Genomic DNA, 26,865 nt, shown 5'->3' on the forward strand with positions numbered 1-26,865 from the left:
AGAACAGTGAGGGTCAACCAGTGGTGACAATGGAAGGAGCCAGGAAGACAGCAAGGGCAGGCCAGGCCAGGCCAGAGAGTTGTGTGTTGGATGTGGCCAGAATGTGTAGGACTCTGCAGGGCATGGTTTTTATTCTAAATGATGTGAGAAGCCACTGCAGAGTGTTGAAGAGAAAATGTTGTGATCTGGCCTTGTTTGAAAAGGATCACTGTGGCTGCTCTGCTTTGTGCAGGGAGAGGCAGGGGTTGGGGCTGACGCTGGGACACCAGTTAGGAGGCACTTGTAATAATCCTGGGGTAGCTGGAGCAGGCGTAAGAGGTAAAAGTGGTGTGGGAAGTGGGAATCTGGGTACATCATGAAGGAGCACAGACAGGATAAATGACAAATCTTTCCAGCCTGCATTATACTCTGTCTCTTAGGTTAATGCCTTTGTTGTTGTTGTTGTTGTTTTTCAGAGACTTTATTCCCATAGGCCTGAAATAGTGTATTTAAAAACTGATCTATTATATTTAAAACATGCTACAATATTTTTTAAAACGTTTGGAGAAGTTGTAAATACTGCTGACAGCGCTCTTTAAACACAAAAATCCATTCCACTTAAATAATCTGCTAATGGCAAAGGTAAGTGAAGGGAGTTGGAGGAGTGGCACTTCCTCAGTAACTTAGGCATGAACAAAACCAGATCTGAGTGGGCACGTCAGAGTTTAGGTTTTAAATAAAGAATCTAGGAACGGAGTTGCCCGCTTTTTTCTCTATTATGTTTGCTGAAGGGACATTTTGGAAACACAGGAAGAGAGCAGAAAGCCGTGGGCAGGATTTGCTTAGTTTCACAGGTAATTGGATCTAACAGCAAGAGACAATTAATGGCCGGTCTATTCATTAAACACTTTCCTTAGCCATAGCAGATTCCCTGCAATTTAACAAACTTCTTTCTGATATTGATTTTGCTACCAGAAAAAGCTTACAGTGACAGCAATTGTAGCTGCAGCAGAACTGATATTTAAAATCACAAAATCAATCTGTATACCAATATATGCAAGTTTTACAACAGCTTCCGAGAACATGATTTCACAAACTAAAAATTATGAAAAAAATTGATGACAAGTTTAGATTTCAAAGTTGACTCTCTCTATCTTGCCTGGAACCTCTAATGCTGAAAGATCAGATCAAAAATTCTAAATGCATTTTGAAGGGAATGAAGGATATGTCAGAACCAAAACCTTTGCCCAACAAATTGTAAAATATTCTTAACAGGAATATCTAACTGACCCTAGGTGCCTAATGAATCAATCAGCCTTTTCCACTCACAGAAGAAAATGACATTCTGCCTGTAATCCCAGCACTTTGGGAGGCCGAGACGGGCGGATCTCGAGGTCAGGAGATGGAGACCATCTTGGCTAACACGGTGAAACCCCGTCTCTACTAAAAAATACAAAAAACTAGCCAGGCGAGGTGGCGGGTGCCTGTAGTCCCAGCTACTCGGGAGGCTGAGGCAGGAGAATGGCATGAACCCAGGAGGCGGACCTTGCAGTGAGCTGAGATCCGGCCACTGCACTCCAGCCTGGGCGACAGAGCGAGACTCTGTCTCAAAAAAAAAAAAAAAAAAAAAATTACATTCTGTCCTTTGAACGAGGCACCTTTTATCCTAAATTCTACAGGATATATATTTTCCTTGTGATCCAATTAGAAGTCACACAGGCTTCTATCTGATTGCATTTATCATTACCTGAAAATTACAAGAAGTCCACAAAAAGTCATGTTCTCAGTTGTGGTAAAATCTAATCCAAAGTGCTTATTAAAGAAGTTCCACTGTACTTGGAATACAACTTCTTCAAGGAAACTTCCTTAAACAGACTCAGGAAAAGATCTTAAGGTATTTTAGACGGTATACAGAAAGTTAGTATCTTAATATTTGAGAATTCTTCAAAATGCTTAAATTATACCGTGGGAAACATTGATTGTTATGTTTTGTTATGGAATAATGAAATCAAGACAGCTGAAAATAAATTTGTAGGAGTTAAACTTGGAAACAACCCATATGTCTTTAAAAGGGTGAATTGTTAAGAAAACCGATATATTCATACTCTACAATATTACTCAGCAATAAGAAGGTATGACCTACTGACACACACAAGAATCTCCAGAGAATTATGCTGAGAAAAAAGCCAGTCCCCAAAGATTAGTGTGTAGGATCCTATTTATTAAACGTTCTTGAGATGACAACATTCCAGAAATGAAAAAATCACATTAGGTTGGTGCAAAAGTAAGTACAGTTTTTGCCACTGAAAGTAATGCAAAAACCTCGAAAACATTTGCACCAACCTAAATAGTGGTCATGAGGAGTTAAGGACAGGGACATGGAGGATGTGGGGAGTGGAGTGTGCTTATAAAAGGCCACCACCAGGGATCCTTGTGGTGACAGAACGATATCTTGACTGTACTGGTGGACACACAAGCCTACATATGATAAAACTGTATAAAATACATACACATGCATAAGTAAAACAAAGTCTGAACACAATCAGTGGATTGAATCAATGTCAATCTCCTGGGTGAAACTACACTATAATTATGCAAGGTGTTATTCAGGGGAACTGGGTAAAGAGTACATGGGATCTCTACATTATTTCTTAAAACTGCATGTAAATATATAATTATTTCAAAATAAAAACATTAATTGAAAAACAAAGGGTGGCTACAATACTTGATAAATATCAGCTTGGGTACTCATTTGCTTTCAAAGGTACTATGAAACCTAAGGAGCTACAAGCAAATAAATTTGATGATTAAAATGGATAGATGATTTAGTTTTTCTGTTTCTTTTTGTGTTTTGGAAATTTGTGTCATCAGGAATTTTGTCCATTTCTTCTAAGTGCACTCTTTTAATTATAATAATGGAGAGTTGGGTCGTCTTCTCCCCCTAGGTGAGTCTAGCTATAAAAGTTGCCTAAGCCAACTTTTAATAATTGTACCAGGAGAATCTTGTCTGTGATAAAAAGTGTCATCAAATGCTGTTTGCTTAAAGTAGAATTAGTCTGTCCTTTGAAAATAGCTAGGAATATATGATTTTGTATGCTATAATTCTTGGAAGCCAAGAAATCCAGTACTTTAATCACTCATTCATGTATAATATACGAAATATAAAGTGTACCCATTTTATGTGTAAGCCAATGAGTTTTGACAGTGTGTAAATCCATGTAACCACTACCACAGACAAGAGAGTAAACATTTCCATAACATCAAAAAGTTCCTTCATGCCCAACTCTAGTCAATAACTGAGCTATTTCTGGTCAACAGATATTGGTTTTGCTTTTCTAGAATTTTATATAAATACTTGTCCAGTATACATTGTTTTGTATCTGGCTTTTTTGCCCAACACAATGTTTCTGAAATTGTACCAGGTTATTGGACATATCAGTAATTCATTCCATCTATCTGGGTGGTATTTAATTATATGGGTGTATCATAATTTGCGTATCCACTCACCTGTTGAAGTAACATCTAGGTAATTTCCAATTTTGTCCATTATGAATAAGGCTGCTATAAACAATTGTGTACAAACATTTGTTGGACACATTTCGCCTGACTAAGTATGTCATAGTTGAATTACTGGGTTGTATGGAAAGGATGTGATTAACTTCAGAAGAAACCTCCAAACTAATTTCTGAAGTGTTTGTACCAATTTGCATTCCCATTAACATGATGCTTCACAACCTCTCCAACACCTAATATTTTGTCTTTTTCATTTTAGCTATTTTAGTTGTTGTGCTGTAGCATGTCAATATAATTTTTTTGCATTTCTCTAATGATTAATAATGTTGAACATTATATCTATGTGCTTATTTGCCATCTTTTTATAGTCTTTTGTGACTTGTCTGTTCAAATCTTTTGGCCTTTTTGAAAGGTTGCTTTTTTTGTCTTATTTTTAAGTTGTAAGAATTCTTTATTCATAAGTCCTTTGTTAGATATACTTACTGCAAATAATACTTCTGGTCTGTGGCTTGGGCTTTGTATTCTCTTAACAATGTCTTTCAAAGAGTAGATCATTTTAATTTTAATAAACTCCAATATATCAATTTTTTCTTTTGTTGCGTGTGCTTTTTTTGTCCTATCTACTTGCTTACCCTGATGTCACAAAGATTTCCTCCTGTTTCCTTATAAATGTTTTATGATTTTAGCTTTTACTATTAGGTCTATGATGTATATTGAGATTTTTTGTTTGTTTGTTTAGGGTGTAAGAACTGAAGTGCATTCCCTCTACTTTCTCCCACAATGTAGACAGCCAACTGCATTAGTACTATTTGTTGAAAAGACTATTCTTTCCCCATTGGATTAATTTGGTCTTTTTATGGAAAATCAATTGGCCATGCATATATGGATCTATTTCTCGACTCTCTTCTGATCCCTTGATGTTTATGTCTATTTTACCAACATCACATTGTCTGGATTACTGTAACTTTATAGTAAGTCTTGAAATCAGATAGGAATGTCTTTCTTTTTCAGGAATGTTTTGGCCACTACAGTTCTTTTGCATTTCTATATAAATTTCAGAACCAGCTTGTCATTTTTTACAGAATTGTTTATAGGGATTATGATTAGAATTAGTTGAGTTGATCTATAGATTAATTTAAAAGGAACTGACATCTTAACATATTGAGTCTTCTTATCCATGAGTGTGATCTCTTCAGTTAGATCTTCTTTGATTTCACTCAGTAACATTTTATAGTGTTCAGTGTAGTGATCCTGTTATTTCTTGCTAAATTTATCTTTAAGAATTTCATGTTTTGATGATATAATTAGCCTTTAAAATATTTCATTTGCCAATTTTTAGTAATAGAAGTAAAATATATTTGTCTACATTAACCTTTTTTGAGACCTTGTTACATTCATTTATTCTTATAGCATTTTATAAAAATAATGCCATCCGAAAATAGAGTATATCTTCCTTTTCAAACTATATGCCTTTTCTTGCCTTATTACACTGGCTAGGACCTCCAGGAAAATGTCATGTAGAAGTGTTAAGAGTAGACATTCTCACCTGGTTTTCGATTTTAGAGGGAAAATAATATTTTGCTATTAAGTATAATATAAGCTGTAGGTTTTTAAGAGATGTTGTGTATCAGGTCGAGGAAGTTTCCTTTCATTACAAGCCTTCTGAGAGTTTTTTTTATCATGAATGGATTTGGAATTTCATCAGTTTATTTTCTGTATGTATTAAGATGGTCGTATTATTTTTCTCTTTTCTTCTATTAATATAATGAATTACACCAATTGAATACAGATGTTAAATCAACCACGCGTTCCTTTATATTGCTGGATTCAATATGAGAATTTTTCTGTCTATATACAAGGGAGATACTGTGATGTTCATCTATAGTTTTTCTTTCTTGTAGTTTCTGGGTAGATTTGGTAATGAAGATAAAACCAACCTTATAAAATGAGTTGGGAAATTTCCCCCACTCTGCTCTTTTCTTGAAAGAGTTTATATAGGATTGTCATTATTTCTTCTTTAAATATCTGGTGTAATTCACCAATGCCGTTTTCTTTGTGGGGAGATTTTTAATACAAATTTGATTTTTTAAATAGATGATTTAGTTTTCCTATTTGTTTTGGAAATATGTGTAAACAGGAATTTTGTCCATTTATCTGAAGTGCTCTCTTGTAATTTTAATAATAGAAAGTTGGGTATTCTTTTCTTCCTAAACAAGTCCAGCTATGACTTATATACTTTATTGATCTCTTCAAGAAATCACCTTTTGATTTCATTTACTTCATCTATTGCTTTTACATTTTCTGTTTTATTGATTTCTACTACCATTATTTCGTTCCTTCTGATTACTTTGGGTTTTAGTTGCTCTTCATTTTTTAGCGTCATAATTGTAAGCTTAGGTAATTGATTTTAAACCTCTTAAAATTTTCTAATATACTTATTTTAATGTATAAGTTTGCTGTTAAGTATTGCTTTAGCTGCCCCCTGACGTTCTCGATATGTTATAATTTCATTTTCATTGACTTCAAAATATTTTCTAATTACCATTTGATGTTGTTTTTTACAGCATGGGTTATTTAGAAATGTATTGCTTAATATCCAACTAGTTAGTAATTTTTGTGAAATTTTTTTTTTTTTACTGATTTCTAAGAAGATCTATTATTAGAGGAATATACATTTAAGAATTTTATGTCTTGATGAATTGGCCACTTTATTATAAACCATCCTTCTTAATCTCTGATAATATTCCTTAATCTGGAGTCTTTGTCAAATATTAACAAAACCACTCCAGCTTTATATGATTAGTGTTAATATAGTATGTCTGTTTCCATCCCCATTTTTCTAGACAGCAGACAGCTGCATTTGTTTTCGTGTCTAGTTGGACAACTCTGTCTTTTATTGGAGTTTCTAAACAATTTATTTTAACATAGTTTACCAATAAAGTTGGTTTAAATCTCTAATTTGTTTCTTTTATGGTTATCTCATCTCACTGTTGTTACTTGTCTTAGTCTGTTTAAGCTGCTATAACAGAATACCACAGACTGGGTGGCTTTTACACAAAGAAATTTCTCAGAGTTTTGGAGGCTGGGAAGTCCAAGATCAAGGCACAAGAAGATTTAGTGTCTGGTGAGGGCCTGCTTCCTGGTTCATAGCCATCTTTTATCTGTGCCCTCACATGGTGGAAGGGAAGAGGGAATCTATCTGGGGTCCTTTTGATAAAGATACTTATCCCATTTATGATGGCTCCACCCTCATGACCTAATCACCTCCCAAAGGCCCCACCTCCAAATATCCTCACATTGGGACTAATTTCTTTTTTCTTTCTCTCTCTCTCTCTTTCTTTCTGATGGATGCTTGCTCTGTTGCTTAGGCTGGAGTGCAGTGATGCAATCTCAGCTCACAGCAACCTCCGCCTACGAGATCCAAGTGATTCTCCTGCCTCAGCCTCCTGAGTAGCTAGGATTACAAGCACCCACTGCTACGCCTGGTTAATTTGTATATTTTTAGTAGAGACAGGGATTTGCCATGTTGGCCACGCTGGTCTCGAACTCCTGGCCTCAAGTGATCCACCTGCCTCAGCCTCCCAAAGTGTTGGGATTACGGGCGTGAGCCATGGCGCCTGGCGGGTTCTAATTTCAACATATGACTTTAGGGAGTGGGGGGACAAATATTTAGTTTGTAGGGTTTTTTTTTTTTTTTTTTTTTCCCCGAGAGGGAGTCTCACTCTGTCACCCAGGCTGGAGTGCAATCGTATGATCTCCTTGAAACCTCTGCGTCCTGGGTGCAAGTAATTCTCCAGTCTCAGCCTCCCAAGTAGCAGATACTACAGGTGCCTGCCATCATGCCCAGCTAATTTTTTTTTTTTTTTAGTAGACATGCGATTTCACCATGTTGGTCAGGCTGGTCTCAAACTCCTGGCCTCAAGTGATCCGCCTACCTTGGCCTCCCAATGTGTTGGGATTACAGGCATGACCCACTGTGCCTGGCCTATAGTATTACTTTTGCCCTCCCTTTAAAACTTCTTTTATTGGATTAATTAGATATTTTTTTTGCATTCCATTTTATTTATTCTATTTGCTTCTTAGCTATCTTAAAAATACTTTTTTTAAAAAAAAATCTAGGTCAGCATTTATTTTGACATACATCAAAATTTTATTTTATTACAAATATTTTCAAATATATTCAAAAGTAGAGAGAACAGTATAATTAACTGGATGTACCCATAACAAACTTTCAACAACTATAAACACATGGCCAATCACATTTCATCTAAATTGCCACTTACTCCACCTCTCCTGGGTTACTTTGAAACAAATTTCAGATACCATATTTCATCTGTTACTCTTTCAGTATGTATCTCTGCAAGGACTTAAAAAATATACAACAGTATGATTACTGCACCTGAAAAATTAACAATAATTTCTTAAGAACATTAAACAGCCAATCACTGTTCACACTTACCTGGTTGTCTTTAAATGATTTTTTTTTTCAGTTCATTTGAATCAAGATTCAAATAAGGCCCATTGCTTGCAAACTGTCTGTTTTTATTGGAATAGTGGGGGTTGAAGAAGCTTCAGGGAGACTTAAAACACTGCTGCAGCCACTACCATCTACAAATCTCAATGTGATTTCCACTTGATTTAAAATTTAAAATAGCAATTAAAAATATGTAATTGGGAATATTAACTAAACAGAACCCCTACACAGGCATTTTAAAATTGGAGTTTCCATTTTATGCTGAAGAATGTCATTCTTGGAAACTGTCTGAAATCTACACAGTCACATCTTGGATAACTCCACATTTCGAAAGTTTCAATCTTGGACAATTTCCAGTATGAGTGATTTCCTATATTACTTCATCTATATCGTATTGCCAAATTCTGTAAAGCTATAATCATATCTTTCAAGAGGAGGAAAACTGCTCTGAATATTCTCTTCACTTTTGCCCATATTCTTTTCTTTCTTTGTGATAATTAAGAATTAAATTAATTTAAAATGTGAGGTCTGGGGACAATACTTCAAAACATTAATCAACCATTCTGATGTAGATCGTATTGCTGGAGTTTTAATGTCATTGCTTTACCTCCCTAGGAAATGAGCTACAGATGTAGACAGCAAGTGTAATAGCTTAGGAGGAATAAGCTTACGAAAGACACTTAATGAATTATGTATTCATAATTTCCTCTTTGTACTGTTTTCAAAAACTAGCCTAAACTTTTTCCAAATAGAAAGTAAAGAAAAAACATCTACTCCTTTAAGAACACAAGAAGGCTTTAGCTGATCTTTATTGTATCAAATAACACACTGGCTCATTAAAATTAGATCAAAATTCTGATAATGCTAAACACTGTTATAACTGTATACATTTAACAAAAGTTAACAGATAAAAGTTCTTAAAACTGAAGAATGCTTTGGTAGGAAAAAAAAGAACTCCTCTTTTATGGTAAAATACTCGCATACTTAAGAACAAAAAAAAAAACATTTTAAAGAGAGGAAAAACACAAATTGCTGTCAGTTACTAAATTTGGTTATCTCATACAATTCTGTCTGCTATCCCTGCATGTACAAATCCTATCTATCCTTCAAGGCGTAGCTCAACACTACTAAGAAAGAAATTTTAAATTTCACATTTGCCAATTAGATATGCATTATCAATCACTTTATCCACTTAGGTAAAGCAGAAAGATATGCTAGATTGTGGAGCTGAGATTTTTAAGTTCGTCTCTAAAAAATTAAATCAAATTTACGAATTCTTCTCACATTTTTTTTTCATTTGACTTTCTCAGTGATCTTGGATGTAAGCAAGATCTAGTGTTATTACTTTTTTCTATTTTAAATATCCGCAAACTAAGGATTAGACAAGTAAAATAAATGACCCAAGGCCATCTTCTGGTCAGTTACTGAGTCCAGACACAAATCAAAGTCGCTGGATTCCAGGAAGTGTTCTCTTTATGTTATACCAAAGCTAAGCTGCCCATTGATTTTAGACTTTCTGAAAGAAACTTCCTGAATCCCATATGCCCAAATATGAGTCAAAAATAGAAAAAGAGAAAACAGAATAAAGCAGAGAATATTGTGAGCTGTATTGGATATGGTGATGGTCTGGCCTTTATTGCTAACTACTGTCATTTCTACTCCAAGTTTTTCAAACAGACTTATCTTCTCCACATGATATAAAATCATCTGGAAGAATAAAATGAACAGGTTCTTTGTCAAAACAGCTACAGGACTGGTAGGCTGTAGCAGTCTTTCTTTTCACCTATTACTATCCTTTCACTAATATTCACATGCACTGAGAGATTTCTGTGCATCCAGGCATAATGTCTGGCAGCGAGAACAACATTATCCCAACTTTGCCCTTGAGAAGTTTCTGGTTTGGGGAACACGAAGAGGCAAACAGGGATAAAAATAACCATAATGCAAAATTATTGCTTATAGAAAAAGCACTGGAAAGTAGTTCTACTAAAGGGCATGCAGGGAAAAATAGAGCATTTGAAGCAATAGCTGAAAAGTATCTTAGTATATGCTAGCTACAATGACATAATTCCGACATTCCCAGTCTGGAAAAAACAAATGTTGTTTTAGTTGTTAAGCTATAGCACAGTACAATATTCTATAAAAGAGATCCAATTGTCAAATAAATATAACCAAATAAAACTGCAAAAGTAGTGTGTTAATGTTTCAGAGCCAGTGACATTATGAAGTCATAGATTTCTGAAATATTTTCTGTTCTGAGTATACATTTTATTCAAGAAATTCAATTAGATATTCAAGTCTTATTCAATTGGCTATTCTCTAGACTTAAACAGTGTCCACCAAATCCTAACGGTAACATTTAAATTGATGAGGCACATAATATGTCCTGGGTTGATAGTGAGCTGAGGTCTGAAACAGTTTCAACTAGAGTTTGCCTATTCCTTTTTCAGTTTTGTGAACTTGGGGTTTGTTTCTGGGTTGGATCTACGCTTGTTATGATTCTCAAATTAGCACATGTACTGATGTGCTACACAAAAAAATAGCACATTTCTTCTACAAGCAAAAATGTTCTTTTCTCACTGGTGGGGTGAAGGATGAGATGAGATGAAAGGCTGTAGGTTGGGTTGCCTAGAAAAATCAAGGATAAGTACTACACGAATTATATTAGTAAGCTGGACATGAGTGTATTTGAGGGTATAAAGGAATATTCACTTAATTTTTAAAAATAAAACACTAGGATGAAAAACCAACAAATAAGCCTGTCCTGTCATGGGTCTCCTTTGGTTACGCTGCAAGAAGCTCTCCTTCATCCTTAGTTCTTGGCGATAAGCTGGTGAAAAGCAATGCGCTACTGAATTCAGAAGAATTCTAAACAATTTAAAGATTTTAAGAGTTTGAAAGCCTTTAATAAAAATGCCTAGAAAAAGAGATATTTTTAGCTTTTTACATCCTATATACTGGGTATGCTTCATTATTTCCTTTTATCTTGGGCAAATGTATTATCCTATTGTGGGTTGAGTCATTCCCACTTTCAGGATACCAAGAACCACAAATGCCTTGAGGGAAAAAAAATAGGTAGGTGGTGAGTGACTGTATCCTTCTTTTTTCATAACAGCGGCACACAGAGAACATCTCATTCAACTTTTAAGTTGGAAGATAAAAGAAGAGTGAATAGTATTGGGAAAAAGTATACTAATCTCTTTGACCATCTCTCACAGCAGTACTCAACAAATTCATTAGAAAGTCTCTTTTGAAAGACTCAGACTAGCTCATAACCAGTTCCAGGTTGCTCATTTTGGGGTGGTCCATGTGTGTGTGCTAGGATGGGATGCAGGAGGTCATTAGACAAGGTTACACTGCTGTTACAAGTCACAGGCAAATCCACAGAATGATCAATTCCATTACTGTTTCCATTTAGGATGGGGTGTGCTGGCTTCTAGCTGTGGGTCATCGGCTCCACAGATTGGAGCTCTTAGTAACTTACATTGTATCGACTCCTTATTTAGTGCAGAGACATTTTCTTGCCTGAAATGAAACTTCTGCATCACAAAACATCAAACTTCTATAAAGGTCAGCTGAGAAAGGCAACTTATGACCGCTAAGGGGTTTAGTGAAATAAAGATACAGAACCCTTCATCTATATTCACAAAAAAGTTAGTTGTACATAGTAGATCACAAAATTTAACTACTATTTCAGTTAGTAGTCATTTTAGTTTTACATACTTTATATATATTTTAAAATATCTATAGCCAAAGTATGTAGATACCAAACAATCTATGAGAAAAACTCAAAGCTGTCAGCCTTATCAGGACTTTGTCAGTGTACCTGGGGCAATTCTGCTTACTTACTCTCTGCCCAGCAAAGAGAGATCCACAAATGAGAATACTCACTACAGAGAAGGCTATGTGTTCTTGTTTCCTGAACTGACTTCCAGGATACACATTCTTTGGGCTTGTCTAGGCCTGCCCTGTTTTTCTTCATTCTATGTTGTCAGTTTCTCCTCGGCTTTGTCCTTTCAAGTAGTATCTCTTTATGGTAACACTTTCCAGCTCTTTAACTTCTACAAATGTTTCCTAATCTACCTCCTGCATTCTTGCACTGCCAGACAGCCCCCTTGGGCCACTCCTCTGACTCAAGTGACATCCCCAGGTGTGTGATCCCTCCTCTCAGTCATGCCTAATGTGTTGTGGCTTTCCAGAGTCTGCCTCCCTCCTGGATCTGGGCAGACAGAAACAATCACATAAAATTTCTTAGGCTTAATTGCAGTGGCACAAAATACGTTTCCTGGTTTCACTGTCTTGAAAAAGCTATTAAATATGCACAGAGCTCCTAAAAATCATATGATTCCCCAAGTCATGTACACCTAACACTGAGGAGTTGATTTTTGAAACTTTTCTGTGAAGTCACAGGAAAAAAAAAAAAAAAAATGAGTTGGGGGGAGGGGGAGAAGACATCAAATATTGATCTGTACCTTCTTGATTTCTATTTAAAGAAGCCAAGTAATAATAATCGAGAATTACTTGCAAAAATGTCCACTGCTACCAAGATATCAGATAGGATCTCTTACGAATCAATGAAGAACTTAAAATAGTATCTGAGTTAGCAGGGAAGATGATGCTCTGAGTAATTACCTTCTTTGTTTAACTCTAACTTTACAAGTAGCTAATTACATAAGTTTATAAGTTCTAATTACATAAGTAGCTTATGTGACATAGCCCAAGGTCAGCATGTATCTCTGCTTTGTAATCACCTTTGAAATTCTGTTTCAAGTGTGTCTAACTGTCCTAGCTGATGTCCCCCAAGTTTTTATAAATACTATGGTTTGGCATTCTATCTTAGGTTATACAGAAAGTTCTTAAAGTTTGTTGAACAATTAAGTAGGCAGAATAAATGTAGATGTTTCTATACCAATAACAACTACAGTTTGAAAGCACAGATGTAGAAAAGCTTCTACATAAAATATTGTTTTAAGTATAAAAATTGAAATGTAAAATATTGACTTAACTCTGATCTGGCCCTTTTCTTCCCTGATTCTCCTGAGCAGAATTCTGATTGCCTGTTTCCTAAGCCAATTAATTAAAAAACAACATAGGTCTGCATAATCAAGTATTTCCCAAAAACTCAATATTAAACCAAAGATGATTTTCCACTGTCAATTACAGTTTTCAGACAACCGCTTGCACCCCACAGAAGGGAAAACAGTATAGTTATATAATCAAGCAGGTTCCTATCTCTGAGGCTTCAGAAGTTTTGATGGTTGAAATGGTTTAGTAAATGGGTATCCATGCATCACACAGGCAGTCTCATTTTTAAGCCTTAAATGAAATTTTCATCATGAATAATAAAGAATATATGATATATTTTTACGGGCCTAAAAATGTCACAAAATAAATTCATGGTTTACAAGTATTTTTATCATTTGGAGAATTTGTTTTCCTCATTTATGTCACAGAAAGTTAAAGTAAGTCACAGTTATAAGACCTTCAGCATTATTTTAAAATATATTAAGGTGTTAATACATAATCTTTAAATATTTACAGTCCATATCTTGTATCTGAAATACTCTATCCCATAGTTTACTATAAACTTTTATTTATCAAACCTTCTATTATTTGATGTTCCTAAAAGCCCAGGGTTGATTTCTAAAAATCACTCCAAATTTGCACATTCTACAATACATTTTTCATTTACCTTTTCTCTCAAATGTCCATGACGCTAAGCAGTATACACTGTAAATATTTTTCTTTCTCTATGTATTTGTAAAAGGAACATTCATTTCTTTAAAATAATTTTGAAGTATGTTTGTGTAAATGTTACAATCTACCTCTTAGATTATAAATCTTAGGGAGTAATGTCTGAGTCTTTTTAATATGCTTTCAGTTAAATGTGCTGGCTTTCTGAATACATCTGAAAGGATGAATGTTCTTTTCAATGCAGAGGAAAATAACAGACATTGCTCTAGCACAGAGTCAAAGCCAAAGGAACTATAAAGCACACTTGGGTGTTCACTGTGCAATAATACATTTTTAATAGCATGCAGCACAATGTCAAATTTCAATCCTATAAAATGACCACAGAAAAAACTCTTTATCTTCCCAGGTATAAATGCCATACCAATGTGAACAGAGTTTAAATTCTGTTATATAATCCAATCTACCAATAATTAAACCTAAGTTTAATATTTATGAGTTTGTCCATGCAGAACAGCTCTAAATCCAATCTTTCCCTATACTCATTTACCAAATAAATGACGACAAAAAGAAAAAAATGTGATTTTTGGAGGGTTCCAGGAAACATGTGTCTCTGAAATGAAAATGAAGTGGGTTAATTCTTGGAACTATTTAAGAATAAAGTTCCTAGATAAAATAAGCCAGCATTCATCCTAACAGAGGACAAGTAAAGTCAGAGTGAAGGGCAGTATAATGGATTTTTCTTAGAAATTCTGAGCACAGAGTTTTGTGTTATCACAGTTTTCAGGTTGCCATTTTGGCACTGTTTTGAAACTGTAGGAATTGTGATTGGTATTGGTTCATGAATGTCTATGCATATTCCAATACTAAAACATGGATTGCTATTGTACAAACTGCACAAGTTGTAAACCCAGATCATATGTAGTGGAAAACTATTTTGTTTATGTTATAAAACTAGCACTGAAACCAAGAGAGTAGGAAGGACCTGGATGCCAAATGATGTGTACAGAGGCAGTGGTTCTTTGATTTGAATGGTCAAATTTTATTTCATATATGCTGTCCAGCAAAACACTTCCTGAGATTATCTGGATATCTAATGCTGCTCTTCTTTCTGTACCATAGCAGCATGTATAATCTTCTGCTTAAATTTTTAAATTTATATATATAAAAAACAACATTTAAAAATGCAAGCACCATTCTTCTATATCCCTTATATTACTATATTTCCAAATGCCCCGCCCTTTACTTGTTCTTTATAAAATTCTTTACAATTTCTTCTTCCTTCCTATATCAGAATTTTATCTCTTAAACCTAAAGCCACTTACATTGCCCCTACTTAAAAACCTTAACAACTCTCTACTTCCTATGGCAGTGTTCCCCAAACTCACGACATTTGGCAATCCCTTTCATAATTTTTTTACCCTTTCTTTCATTGCCCTGTACTACTATTTGTTTAATAGTTTTCTTTAGAGTTCCTTTTATAACTTAAACAAAAAATTTTGTGCCCTTCCACAGTAGAATCCAGCTTATCTTGCTATATCAGTCAGAAGAGAACCAACTATGTCAGAGTAACAGAAGAGGTCAGATTGCAGTGAGATTGACAAACCCCAAGGTTAATGCATTGCTCACACCACAGGTCTGCTTCAGGTCAGTTATGCTTCTGCTCCACAGTTTCTTCACCCTGTGACCAAATCTAATGGAACACCTTCTATTTTAGGATATGGCCAACTATACTGAAGAAGGAAAAGAGGACATGGAAAATCTTTGTTTAAAACTCCATGCCTTAAAGCTTTGGTTCAGAAATGACAGGGATTGGTTCCACTCTAATTTCCTTGGCCAGAAAAACTCATGTGGATAAGACTGAATGGGCCAGGGAAATACAGTCCTTCCCTTGGGAGCGGCAGCAGATATTTTGAACAATAATACAATCAATCAAAATCACACTTGCCAAGAATAGAAGATGGTTACATAAAAATGGAATGAAAAGAACATTATTAATTTCTAATTAGATAATGTTTCCTGCCCAAGTGTTAAAATCATGCTAGCCAATTGATTTTCTTCTTCACAGACTGAAAATATTTAACTCACTATGTGACACAATATCCTGTCCATGTCCAGGTATCACATAAAGCCATTCACCTAAAATCACTGGCAATATGATTCCCACACCTATAAAAATGTACCTATAAAAAACAAATTAAAATCTCTAAATAAGGCTCTTTAACAATCTGATCTAAACTCATATTTCCTGTATTGGCGCCAGCCATACATTTTCCTTTCTCTTGTTCTCATTACTTTCTCAACCCCCTTTTTAATAAATTTCAAGCTCCCCAGACTTCACTCTGCTGTACATCTTCTGATGCTTAATTGCTCCAATGTTTGATGAACCAAGGTTCACCACTGTTATCTTACATTCACCAGACACATGGAATTCAAACTTTGGCTTTTATCCTCATAATAAAAATCTTAGTCTTATTTAATCTTCTTTAGTGAGAAATAACTCACAGTCTACTTTTCAAAGGAAATATGAAGAAAAATTTTAAAAATGTAAAAGGAACATGGGTTGACTAGAAATATTAGCTTTTGACTAAAAATGAAAGGTAGTCAAATATACTATGAATATCACTACTTGGATAAAACTGTTTAAAAGTGTTTATTTATTATTACAATTAAATATCAACTAAGAAATTCAATAAATTAACATGGACGAGGGAGATGAATTATTCAGAAGTGTTTTGGTCTTTTGATTTGTAGACTGTGCAACATAAATAGTATCAGAGTCTGCAACATAGTCACTAAATCCAAGGGAATCTAAGTTTCTGAACTTGAAAAAGTAATAGCCTAGAGGCATGTGATCTCTGAAATTATTTACAGGTAGATGAAACTTCCAAACACATAACATGCAGCCACAGACACTAAAGAGAATAATGTACCATAATGACTTCTATTTAAGCAGTAACATGAAGAAAAGTAGAATTTTAAAACTCAAATTGATTAAAATATTCTATATTAGATACTATACTTCTCTCTATAAAATTTATGTTGGTAAAAATTAACTTTGAGCTACACTGTTATTAATTTAGGAGCACAGCTGGAGTTTTTCCTATCCCTATGTGACTAGCTGATAAAAATACATCAATCCTGTACATGAGTACCTTAAGATAATGATGTGGTTTGTTAATGATAAAATAAATTTCATTTTCTAAATACAAAAATGATATCTCTTTTCAAAAAATTTACAGAGGTTACAAAGGAAAATGCTCTGTTTTTGCTATTTGATATAGTTTTGTAATACATTTGGTCTTATGCTATCACCATAGATAAACTGCTTCCCTGGCATATCAGTGAATATTTTCAGGAAAAATGCTGAATATTTCTTCTAATAATTTTTAGCCAGGATGACGATGATGATGATGATGACGATGATGATGGTGATGATGATGATTATAGATGGAGTCCTGCTATGTTACCCAGGCTAGCTTTAAACTCCTGGGCTCAAGTGATCCTCCTGCCTTAGCCTCTCGGGTAGCTAGGACTACAGGAATGTGCCAACTCACCTAGCTTCTTCCAATAATTTTTAAAAAGTGTTTTTCATAAAGTATGGCTCCAAGCAATATTTTTGCGGTAATATACTGAAGCACATGGTTAAATTTTATTTTTAAACTGTTTTTTAGTGTTTTTATGTTAGTACAGGTAAACATTAACGCTTTGTGTTAATGTAAATTGCATTACTTCAATTTTTTCCTTTTATAAGTTTCCTTTCCCGGAAATAAGTACGGATGCAAAAGATGTAACTAAAATGAAGTGACAGGAACATCATATCCTCTCATTTATAACTGTGATAATTTTAAACCCCTATATATTTTTATAATTATTGATTGAATGCTTGATGTATATAAAACACCAAAAGTTTAAAAACAGTGCAGAATATAGAAATTAGAATTTATAATCTAGAAGCAAATATACATTCAAACACAGATTGCTATCATATAAAAATATAATTATCATACAAATTATACAAGGATCATTCATTATTCAGGGGTTTTGGATGGTCATAGTTAACTGGCTTCCCCAGTGGCAATTTTTCTTCCAATGTGGTCTGATTCACATCAAAGATGAGACTTAGACACCGACTGATGTTGAACACCAGCAGTTTATTCTAGCAGTGCTCTTACAAGTTGGATAATGGGAGCAGGTGGGCGGCATGAGCCAGATTCAATCACGGATCAGATGACCGCCCACCCAGGAGGGTTTCCATCTGGAGACTATTCTCAGAGCTTGGGGGATTCTTCCCCTTTCTTATACCTGTGTTCAATCTGAGTCAGTTACCGGGTCTTTCATTCATAAAACGAGGTTAAGCTAGTCTTGTAAGGGTAACTTTGTTCAAAGGTTTGTAAGAATTGCATCTGTACTGAGGTGGATGTGTCTCCTGGAAATCCCCAGGCCAGGTTGCCTCACACTGCTACTGCTAAGTGGCACATAGTGTCAGCCCTGTGAGGTGTTCCAGTAGGACTTAAATGGCTATCATTCATCTTATAGCCAGGAAATGTCTCTTATAGTATGTGACAACCAGGGGAGTGCTAGAGGGCAGCAGGAGATAGAATAAGCATTGTTTTCTGGGGCTTATCACAGAAACTGCAAGGAAAAAGGGACATCTAATCCGAGAAAAAAAAAAATAGATTTCAGGCAGAGATCTAGGAGGGTAAATTCTAGACAGAAGGCACAGTGTGAGAAAAGACGTAGAGACAGGAAATTATAACAGATATTAGGGTAATGACAAGGGGTTTAAACTGACTAGAATCGGTGTGGGAGAGCGGTGAAATGCTGGGAAAACAGACTGGGTGTTACATCAGAGTGCAGCTTTGAGAAAAATATCTCTGCTGAATGAGTACAGAAAACAATGAATTGCCAAATAGGGAATCTATCTAGCTATTTTAGTGTTTCTAATTACAGAGCGAAAGTGCTGTATTATAGGAAACAAATACTGAATCAGCGCATTAAGAAAGTGTCCCTCATTGGCAACACTATTTTAAACAGTCAGGAGGTTTGAAGTTCCAGAATAGAGTATTTATGGTTTCGTGTAGATGCAGAGTCAGGAGGTAGGGGGGTGGATAAACAGACACAGATAAATACAGAAAACAAACAAAACAAAACAAAACAAAACAAAACAAAAAAAACATTCTAATGCCTGATTTGTCAATAACATACTTTAACTTAGAAATTGGAAACCACCTGAAACTAAAATGTGTATCTTTCCACTACTCAATTGTTGCTCCCCTAACAGAAGTGAACTTACTGGCCTTTTGACTTTGAGAAAGTCATTCAGAACCTCTAAGTAACACTATTCTCATCTGTAAGTAGGGTATAGAAATCACTCGCTTCACAGAGGTTTGGAATTGGTTTTGGAAAGTTACATTTTTTCTTGAAAACTGTCCATTTATCTGTTTTCACATGCACTGGAGAACACTGTTCATAGTATTCTCTTATGAATTTAAAAATCTTTACTATCCATTGTTATACATCTTTTTTTTTCTAAATATTGTTTGAGCCTTCTCTCTCTTCTTGATCAGTATTGCAAGAAGTTTCTACCTTTTGTTAGTCTTCTTTAAGAACTTTTATTTCTTGATCCTCTCGAGTATTTCTTTGCTTTGCTCTTCCCATCCTCTGCTAACTCTACAGGCTTACTCTATGTTCTACGTCTAACCTCTTATGGATCTGTTTAGTTATTAATTTTAACATCTTGTTTTGCACTGTGATTTCTTCTAAACCTATTCATTAATTTGAAGTTGCTTTTTGGGTGTTTTGTTTATTTTAGTTCCCAAGCTAAACTAGAAGGGGTGATAAATATCTTTCTTTTGTTTTATAGTTTTATTGCATTTTTATTAGAAAACATGTTCTGGATGATACTGATTATTTGGATTTACTTAGAATTTACTGAAATATCTATACATTTATATAAGCTTACTGAATTTACTCTTTGTGCTTGAACATGGTAAAATTTCATAAGTGTTCCATGGTTTCTTAAAAAGAATGGCATTCTCTACATTATGTTCTACTTGACTCTCCTATCAAGCTTGTAAATTTTCTGAATACTCTAGTCTCTGCTATTTTTTGTCTTTTTGACTTAGTACTTGTCTAATTTTTTCTTTCCTCTATTTCTATATTTCTAACCTTTCTGTGACTGTCTCCTGTGAACAGCATACAACTGTATTAAAAAATTCAATATGAAGATCTTTATCTTTTACAATTGTGTTTAATTGGTTTATTTTTTATTTTAAAAACAGTTACATTTAGATGTAATTTTTCTGGGTTTTTGTTTTTTGCCCCTTCCTCTCTTATTATACTTTGAGTCTCTTATTTCTCCCTCTAATAGTTCATATTTTAAGAGCTTACTCTCATATTTTTAACAAATTGAAAAACTAATTGTAATCTCAATTTCTTTCTGAAAAAAACCCAAAAAGCAGAAAATTTTAAAATAATCATTAGAAGACTTTTTTCTAAAAGTTATCATACCACATCCTATGTCATTTCTCTAGAATTTCAGCTTCCCAAGTTTTACTTTTTTTTTGCAAAAATTGCTGAATTATAACATACATATGTCTCATATAAAAATACACATATATACTGCACCAATCATAAGCATATAACTTTCAGTATAATTGAAAAATATACTTTCCTTTATTGCTTTTAAATACTCTTATTTTTTTGCAATGCAAGGTTCTTTATGTATTCATTTGTCCATCTGTCATACTTGGTGGCTTCCTCGCCTCCAATAATTGGTGTGCTTTCTATTAGGTTGGTGCAAAAGTTAATTACTTAAAAGTAATGGTAAAACCGCAATTAACTTTTGCACCAGCCTAATACTCTCTGACTGTCCTCCTGCATTTACCAAGAGTTGCTTCCCATGGACATCTCACATACACTGGGTTCTGATAATTTCATGTGGATTCCTAACATGTCTCTATGGATGTCTCCAGTTTAGGACCTATTTTTCATTCAATTTATTTATTTTAGTGTTTATGTTTCTCAACTCATGGTTCCCACTTCACAAAGGCAGTGTGAAATGAGAACACACACTCCCTAATAGCAAAGGCTCTTGGTTTTGCTTTTTCATGTGTGACACTATTTCCATTTGTAGTCCCAAGTGAGCGGCAGAGAAGTAGGTAGCTTTCCAAGCCCAGTCTAGTTAGAATTTTTCTTGTCCCTATTTCAGAACATGGATAGTGCTTTGTAGCTACAGAGGCAAGGCCTGGAGCTAATCTCCCTCAGCATTAAAAACCCTAACCTCTCACCTGTAAGGCCTATATTCTCTTCTGATATTCCCATGCGGGCTCACCACTCACACTCTGTTGTGGCACTTGGGGATTTCTTTCAAGTTCCGCTGTGCATTAAACTTGAATGTGTGTGGGATGCATGTTGGAGGTGTAGGGGCAGGTTAATGGGCAGGAGATTTTCCTGCATCAGCTCAGTCTACTACACTTTCTAAAAGTCTGCTAAATAATTTTTTTTAAGTTTTCATTGAAATTTAACAACAGAGATATAGAAAAGCATACTGATAAATAATCTCATAGTTGATTATACGGACAAATGATTTTCACTATACTGACAATTCAGAGTTAATCAACAGTATTATACTATTCCCATCATCAATGGTGTTGCCATTCCACCTGGTGTCTTTTCAGGAAACAGCTACAGTTAGAGATTAGGATATATGGCTATGGACTGCCTCAATACTTGACCTTGAAATATTTATAGTATATCTCTAGATGTGAATCCAAGGTAATGGTTGATTTTGCCTTAGAGTTCCATTCCAGGTAATTGTATCAAATCTGTCAACCAAACCACCAACCAACCAACAAAAATATTTACTATTATATATACTGAATATTATTTTACCTACATGTGGAAAATCTATCTGAAGAATTTTTCATGGAGAACACATCCTGCTTTTTTGCTCTTTTCTAGCCAAAACTAAGGATGTAACCAATAGCAGTGGCCCACCGAGAAGGAGCACTGTTGCACAGCACAGGGAGAAGTAAGAAAACATGGGGTTTTTTCTTTCTTTTCCTTGTAAAGAGTTTGCGACTATTGTAAGAATATGCTGTGAACATCATTTTTTAAAGTTATTTTTATTTTTGCTACTTAGTTATTATCTGTGCCTTACTTTTCTCTAATTCATGTGCAGCTACAGGATGATGGTATAAAAATACAAATGAAATGTAAGAGTGAGTTGTTAATCTTTCCGAAATAAAGGAATAAACATTACTACTAAAAAGTTGTATGATTTGTTATTTGCAAAAAAGTCAAAACTCCTGCTTTGAGGCCTCTGACCTCTAACCCTTCTACTGAAGGTAAGAGAAACATCTAATTTTAGTGCCTCCTTACTATTTAGTAGAGAGTTCTAATAAGTTTATTAATTAATTATGTAAAATACAGGAAACTATGTACATTTCTAACAGATTTCATAACATGTTCATAATTCTAGACTAGTAGTAACTTAGTTTTTTTTTTCCCATTGGCAAAAACAACACTCTGAAAGTTTAAAGCTGTGAACAAGTACATCTAGAAATATTTAATCAATTAACTCACTAACTAAGTTTGGCTGATGAAAACTATACACTGAATATTTTTAAAAGAAACTCTTTTGAGTGTTCATTTAAAATACTAATTGTATTTCTTTTACATATTTCTTTGTAATTAGTATATTTAAAATGTGGTCTGGATCTTGACTCAACTAACATATATAATTTGCTTCTTTGGAGCAGTTCTCTAATGAAATGATTATTACATTATACTTTATCTATAAGCTCCTATGAGACACAATACTTTATTACAGATTTCATTGCCTTTATCAGTACTATGAGTAGACAAGAGCATATTATTTTATAGGAATTTAAAACACAAAAGAGGTTAAAGCCATATCAAATAACATTTGCACATTTTATATGTCTGGATACAAATGTTAGTTCACAAATCTGGAGAATATTTATTTATTTTATATTAATATTTCATTTATGCATCTACTACAAACCAAAAATATTAAGGTTTCTAGCCTCCCAAGCTAGTTACATGCCAATGATTACCAACTTTTATCCTTATTTTGCTTAATTTCACTCAACCCTGGAAAAGGCCTCTAGGAATAAAAAAATAGTTTCATGAAATAATTTAACGTGATAGTAATTCTTTTTTTTTTTTTTTTTTTGAGGCAGTCTCACTCTGCTGTCCAGGCTGGAGAGCAGTGGTTTGATCTCGGCTCACTGCAACCTCTATCTCCTGGGTTCAAGTGATTCTCCTGCCTTAGCCTCCTGAGCAGCTGGGATTACAGGCATGTGCCACCACTCCCAGCTAATTTTTGTAATTTTGTAGAGACAGGGTTTTACCATGTTGGCCAGAGTGGTCTCGAACTCCTGACCTCAAGTGATCTGCCTGCCTCAGCCTCCCAAAGTGCTGGGGTTACACCACGTGCGGCTTAATGTGATAATAATTCATTTTGCGTGATGCACCACGTGCGGCTTAATGTGATAATAATTCATTTTCACTTTACAGTTTTCTTTCATTTAAAAGTTTGGGAGTTTGGAAATACAGTGTAATTCAACAATATGCAGTGGGAGAAATTGCCTTGGCAGTATTTGTGAACACCTGCCTAAAACTAAAGATCCAAACTCCTATACCTTATTAGAGAAATCTGGGTCTCCAAAAGTCTAGGCCTGGGTGCCTTCTACTCTGCGTGGAACACACAATTGCAATGCTTTGCATCCACTATCACCAGTATATGCTGCAAAGTAATGTAATTATGAAGGTCAGTTTAAAAGAACTGCTATAAGTGCAAGCACTCTGAAAACTTAAACATAAGCCTCATTTTGAAATATTATTATACATTCGTATGGTAAAATGAGTGATATACCTGCCCCAGGCTGCCTCATTTGTAGATGCTTTATTAACTGGAACACAGGAGGAGTCAATGACAGTTGATTTGTTCATCTTGTAGCAGAAACCGCAGTCTGGATCCAACATACATTCATTACAGTAACTGAAAAATGAAAAGAGTTACCGTCATGTTGGCAGAGACAACTGGTGCTCACCATATACTGGATTCCATGTGCTTCTCTGCATTTTCCACTCTCTTGTGCAGTCAGCTTGGGGCCTTCGGATTTGTTTTGGCCAAGGAAAGTGACATGTGCCAAGCCAGGTGAGAGCTGGCTGGTCTCTTCGATTTCTCCCTCTTTTGGCCACATCAACTTTGGAAGCCACTTTGAGCTGAAGGAGGCTTGGATCTGAGAGACTGAATGTAGAAGAGTCCCCGTCAATCTGGAGCAAATAAACTTTTGCTTTCCTAAACCAATGAGTTTGTTACCAAGCTGTAGACTGGCTCATTGTGATCCAGCCCTGACTGGTTCCAAGTTGCATCAAAGCATTCATTTCTCTTAATTGTCTACCTCATGCACCATCTATTTTAAAAAATGAAAATAGTTTTTTTTCCTAATACATATCCTGAAAAAGAAAATTCAAACAATGAAAAACATGATGTCTAAAGAAAAAAGTTAAACAAAAATACTACTACTCAAATATGGCCATTGTTAATATCTTGGTGAAATCTGTGCTTTCAGCAAAGTTATACTGAGTATCAATTACGGATTATTCTTAATTTAAAAGAAGTAGGTATAGGAACAAAGGCTAACCATCCGCTAATCACATCTGCTAATTGGATCACAAAGTCATAATCAGTTACTAACTGCTCATTTGGCAGCAGTATTCTAACTGCAGAAAAAAATTTAAAGAAGCAAAATCCTTTAGAGGGCAGGGTTTGCCAACTAAAGCCTACATCATGCTTATAGAATGAGTTTTCTCCCTGTCACAGTCATTTACCAGACAATTCTGGAGCACTTTACAGATGGCAAGCACGTGCAAGGTATCAGAGATACTAAAGATGAACAAGCCCAAATCCCTGCTCCTTGGTAGATAAAAGGAAAGAATGAGAAACAGACGAAAAATGACAATGTAATGGAAACTGGGTATGAGCTACCTGGAACAGGGGCCGATTCATTTTAACAACGAGAGCTGGGAACCATTTTAAATATGACATTGGAACCAAATCATAAAAGAAATTTACCAGGCAAAGAGGTAGAACAAAGGGCATTTCAGGGAACTGCTTTTGTTGTCATTAAAGATCAGTCAGCACAGATTTATTAAATATTTTCTGTTTACAAGTCATGATACTATGGGCTGTGAAAGGAGAAATAGGTCATCTGAAAAAGACATCCAAGGGACATACAAGTTGTCTGAAAAGGATATGAAAGAATATTTCTTAATGTTCAAAATCAAAATACTTTTTTGATTCAGTTAACTAAATATGAAAACACTGGTGATAGGGTTTTTACGTTTGTCCCTTCCAAATCTCATCTTGAATTGTAATCCCCAAAGTTAGAGGTAGGGCTTGGTGGGAGGTATTGAATCGTGGGGGGAAGATCCCTCTTGAATGGTTTAGTGCCATCCCCTTGTTGATGAGTGAGTTCTCACTCAGTTCACATGAGATCTGGTTGTTAAAAAGAGTCTGGAACCTCCTTCTTCTCTCTCTTGCTCCCCCTTTCACTGTGTGAGGTGCCTGTTCCCCCTTAGCCTTCCACCATAAGCTTCCTGAGGCCCTCACCAGAAGCAGATGTCAGCATCATGCTTCCTGTGCAGCCTGCAGAACCGTGAGCCAATTAAAACTCTTTTCTTTATAAATTACCCAGTCTCAGGTATTCCTTTATAACAACAGAAACAGACTAACACAACTGGCATGGTTTAAAAATTAGATTTGTTATCATTTCAGCCTTCTCCCTCCTGTGAACTCTTCCTGAGCTAGGCAGTTACCCATATTTTTGAATGAGACTTCAGCCCTAGACAAAAAGCAAAGGAAAGGCCATTCAAATGTACTGAGAGGTGATTCAGCAATGTAAATATAAAATTCTCTACACCTGTGATAAGCCCACTAAACTAGACAACTGAAGCCTTTAGAAGTAAGGACATTGAGTGTCTGTCTTTGAGAACCAGACTAGGCTAATTTGGAAAGGGAGATAATTTCTACTAGTATTTTGTGTATTCTGTCCATATGAGGTTAAATTTAACAATACTAATTGTTCCAATGGTCTTAAGTTATACCCATTTGGGAAAGGTCAACTCACTCATTTGCAGAGAAATTGTTCTCAATTTTATTTATCTGAAAATATGTAGTCCCTATAAAAGTCCAAAATGCATAATGATAAAGGCTAATAATTACTGAGAACTTACTGTGTGTGCATTTCAGACATATGAAATGTCATCCATAACAAATAACTTCCTCAATCACTTATCCAAGCATGACCCCAACTTCTCACTTTTCCTGCTTACTTATTAAATGATCTTCCTGTGACCTACTATGTGCCAGGTACTATTCTAGGTGCTGGGACATGTAAGTGAACAAAACACAGTTGCTGCCCTCGTGAAGCTGATTTGGGTATTAGACCTCCTGATGACCACCAGTTAACCGACCCCTCTACTCGCTCTCTATTATCAGTTTTCTCCTTTCTTTAGATTACTGACAACTTCCCATCATTTCAATATCCCAAATTTTCCTTCTCTATCATTCCATTATACCCATCTGGCAAAAATCCTAGCCCTCTATGAATGCAAATATTTGCCTTTTCTGTGACTTCACCCACACAGCCAAATGTAGCTGAAGGAGTCACACTATAGAGCAGATGAGTAGCTCTTCTACAATTCACGATCACCAGCCTCAAATGGATTCTCAACAATCCTGATCTAGATGGCTTTAGTCAATATATACATCTTAAAGTTTCTTAGCCCCCTGATTTCTAAGCCTTTACTTCTGCTTACATTTATCCACATCCTGGAAATTATTATCATCTATGACTGGTGTCAGCAAACTACCACTGTTGAGAAAATCTGGCCTACCACCACCTCATAGAGACCTTCAACATTCGTTCCCCACCAATCTCTCACTCGCTCCATGGCTCTGCTTCCCTCTCTATGAAACTTTCATGTGAATCCCTCTAACCACTCTCACCAGATCCTCAATGTCTTCATATTTAGGTTCCTCTATTACAGCCACCCTGCAGAACTTCATGTTTGTCTCTTTCTGAACACTTTTCAACCTCTAGACTATTCTGTTCTGGCACAGAAATAACACAACCAGGCATATTGATACAAATACACATTACAAGTTTTCA

At 35.2% G+C, this 26,865-nt stretch overlaps 1 protein-coding gene and 1 non-coding gene across 7 annotated transcripts in view; both read right to left on the reverse strand.

Moving 5' to 3' along the window:
* SLC2A13 (solute carrier family 2 member 13) overlaps nt 1–26,865 on the reverse strand; it is a 369,307-nt gene that overhangs the window by 47,606 nt on the left and 294,836 nt on the right. For 2 of the 6 annotated variants that reach the window (XM_005570576.4, XM_074006603.1), the window contains one exon: nt 23,562–23,687. The exons of 1 other annotated variant lie outside the window; for it this stretch is intronic. In XM_005570576.4, the coding sequence (XP_005570633.1) occupies nt 23,562–23,687 (126 nt within the window). Of the gene's footprint in view, nt 1–22,956; nt 23,940–26,865 lie in introns of those variants that run through there. 3 more of the 6 variants (XR_012420133.1, XR_012420134.1, XM_074006600.1) reach the window with 3 other exon arrangements.
* On the reverse strand, nt 13,850–13,983 carry LOC123567789 (small nucleolar RNA SNORA22). The gene has a single exon (XR_006690892.1). It is a non-coding gene; the product is annotated as a small nucleolar RNA SNORA22 (small nucleolar RNA).

The sequence above is a fragment of the Macaca fascicularis genome, chromosome 11 (genome assembly GCF_037993035.2).
Source record: "Macaca fascicularis isolate 582-1 chromosome 11, T2T-MFA8v1.1".
NCBI lineage: Eukaryota > Metazoa > Chordata > Mammalia > Primates > Cercopithecidae > Macaca > Macaca fascicularis.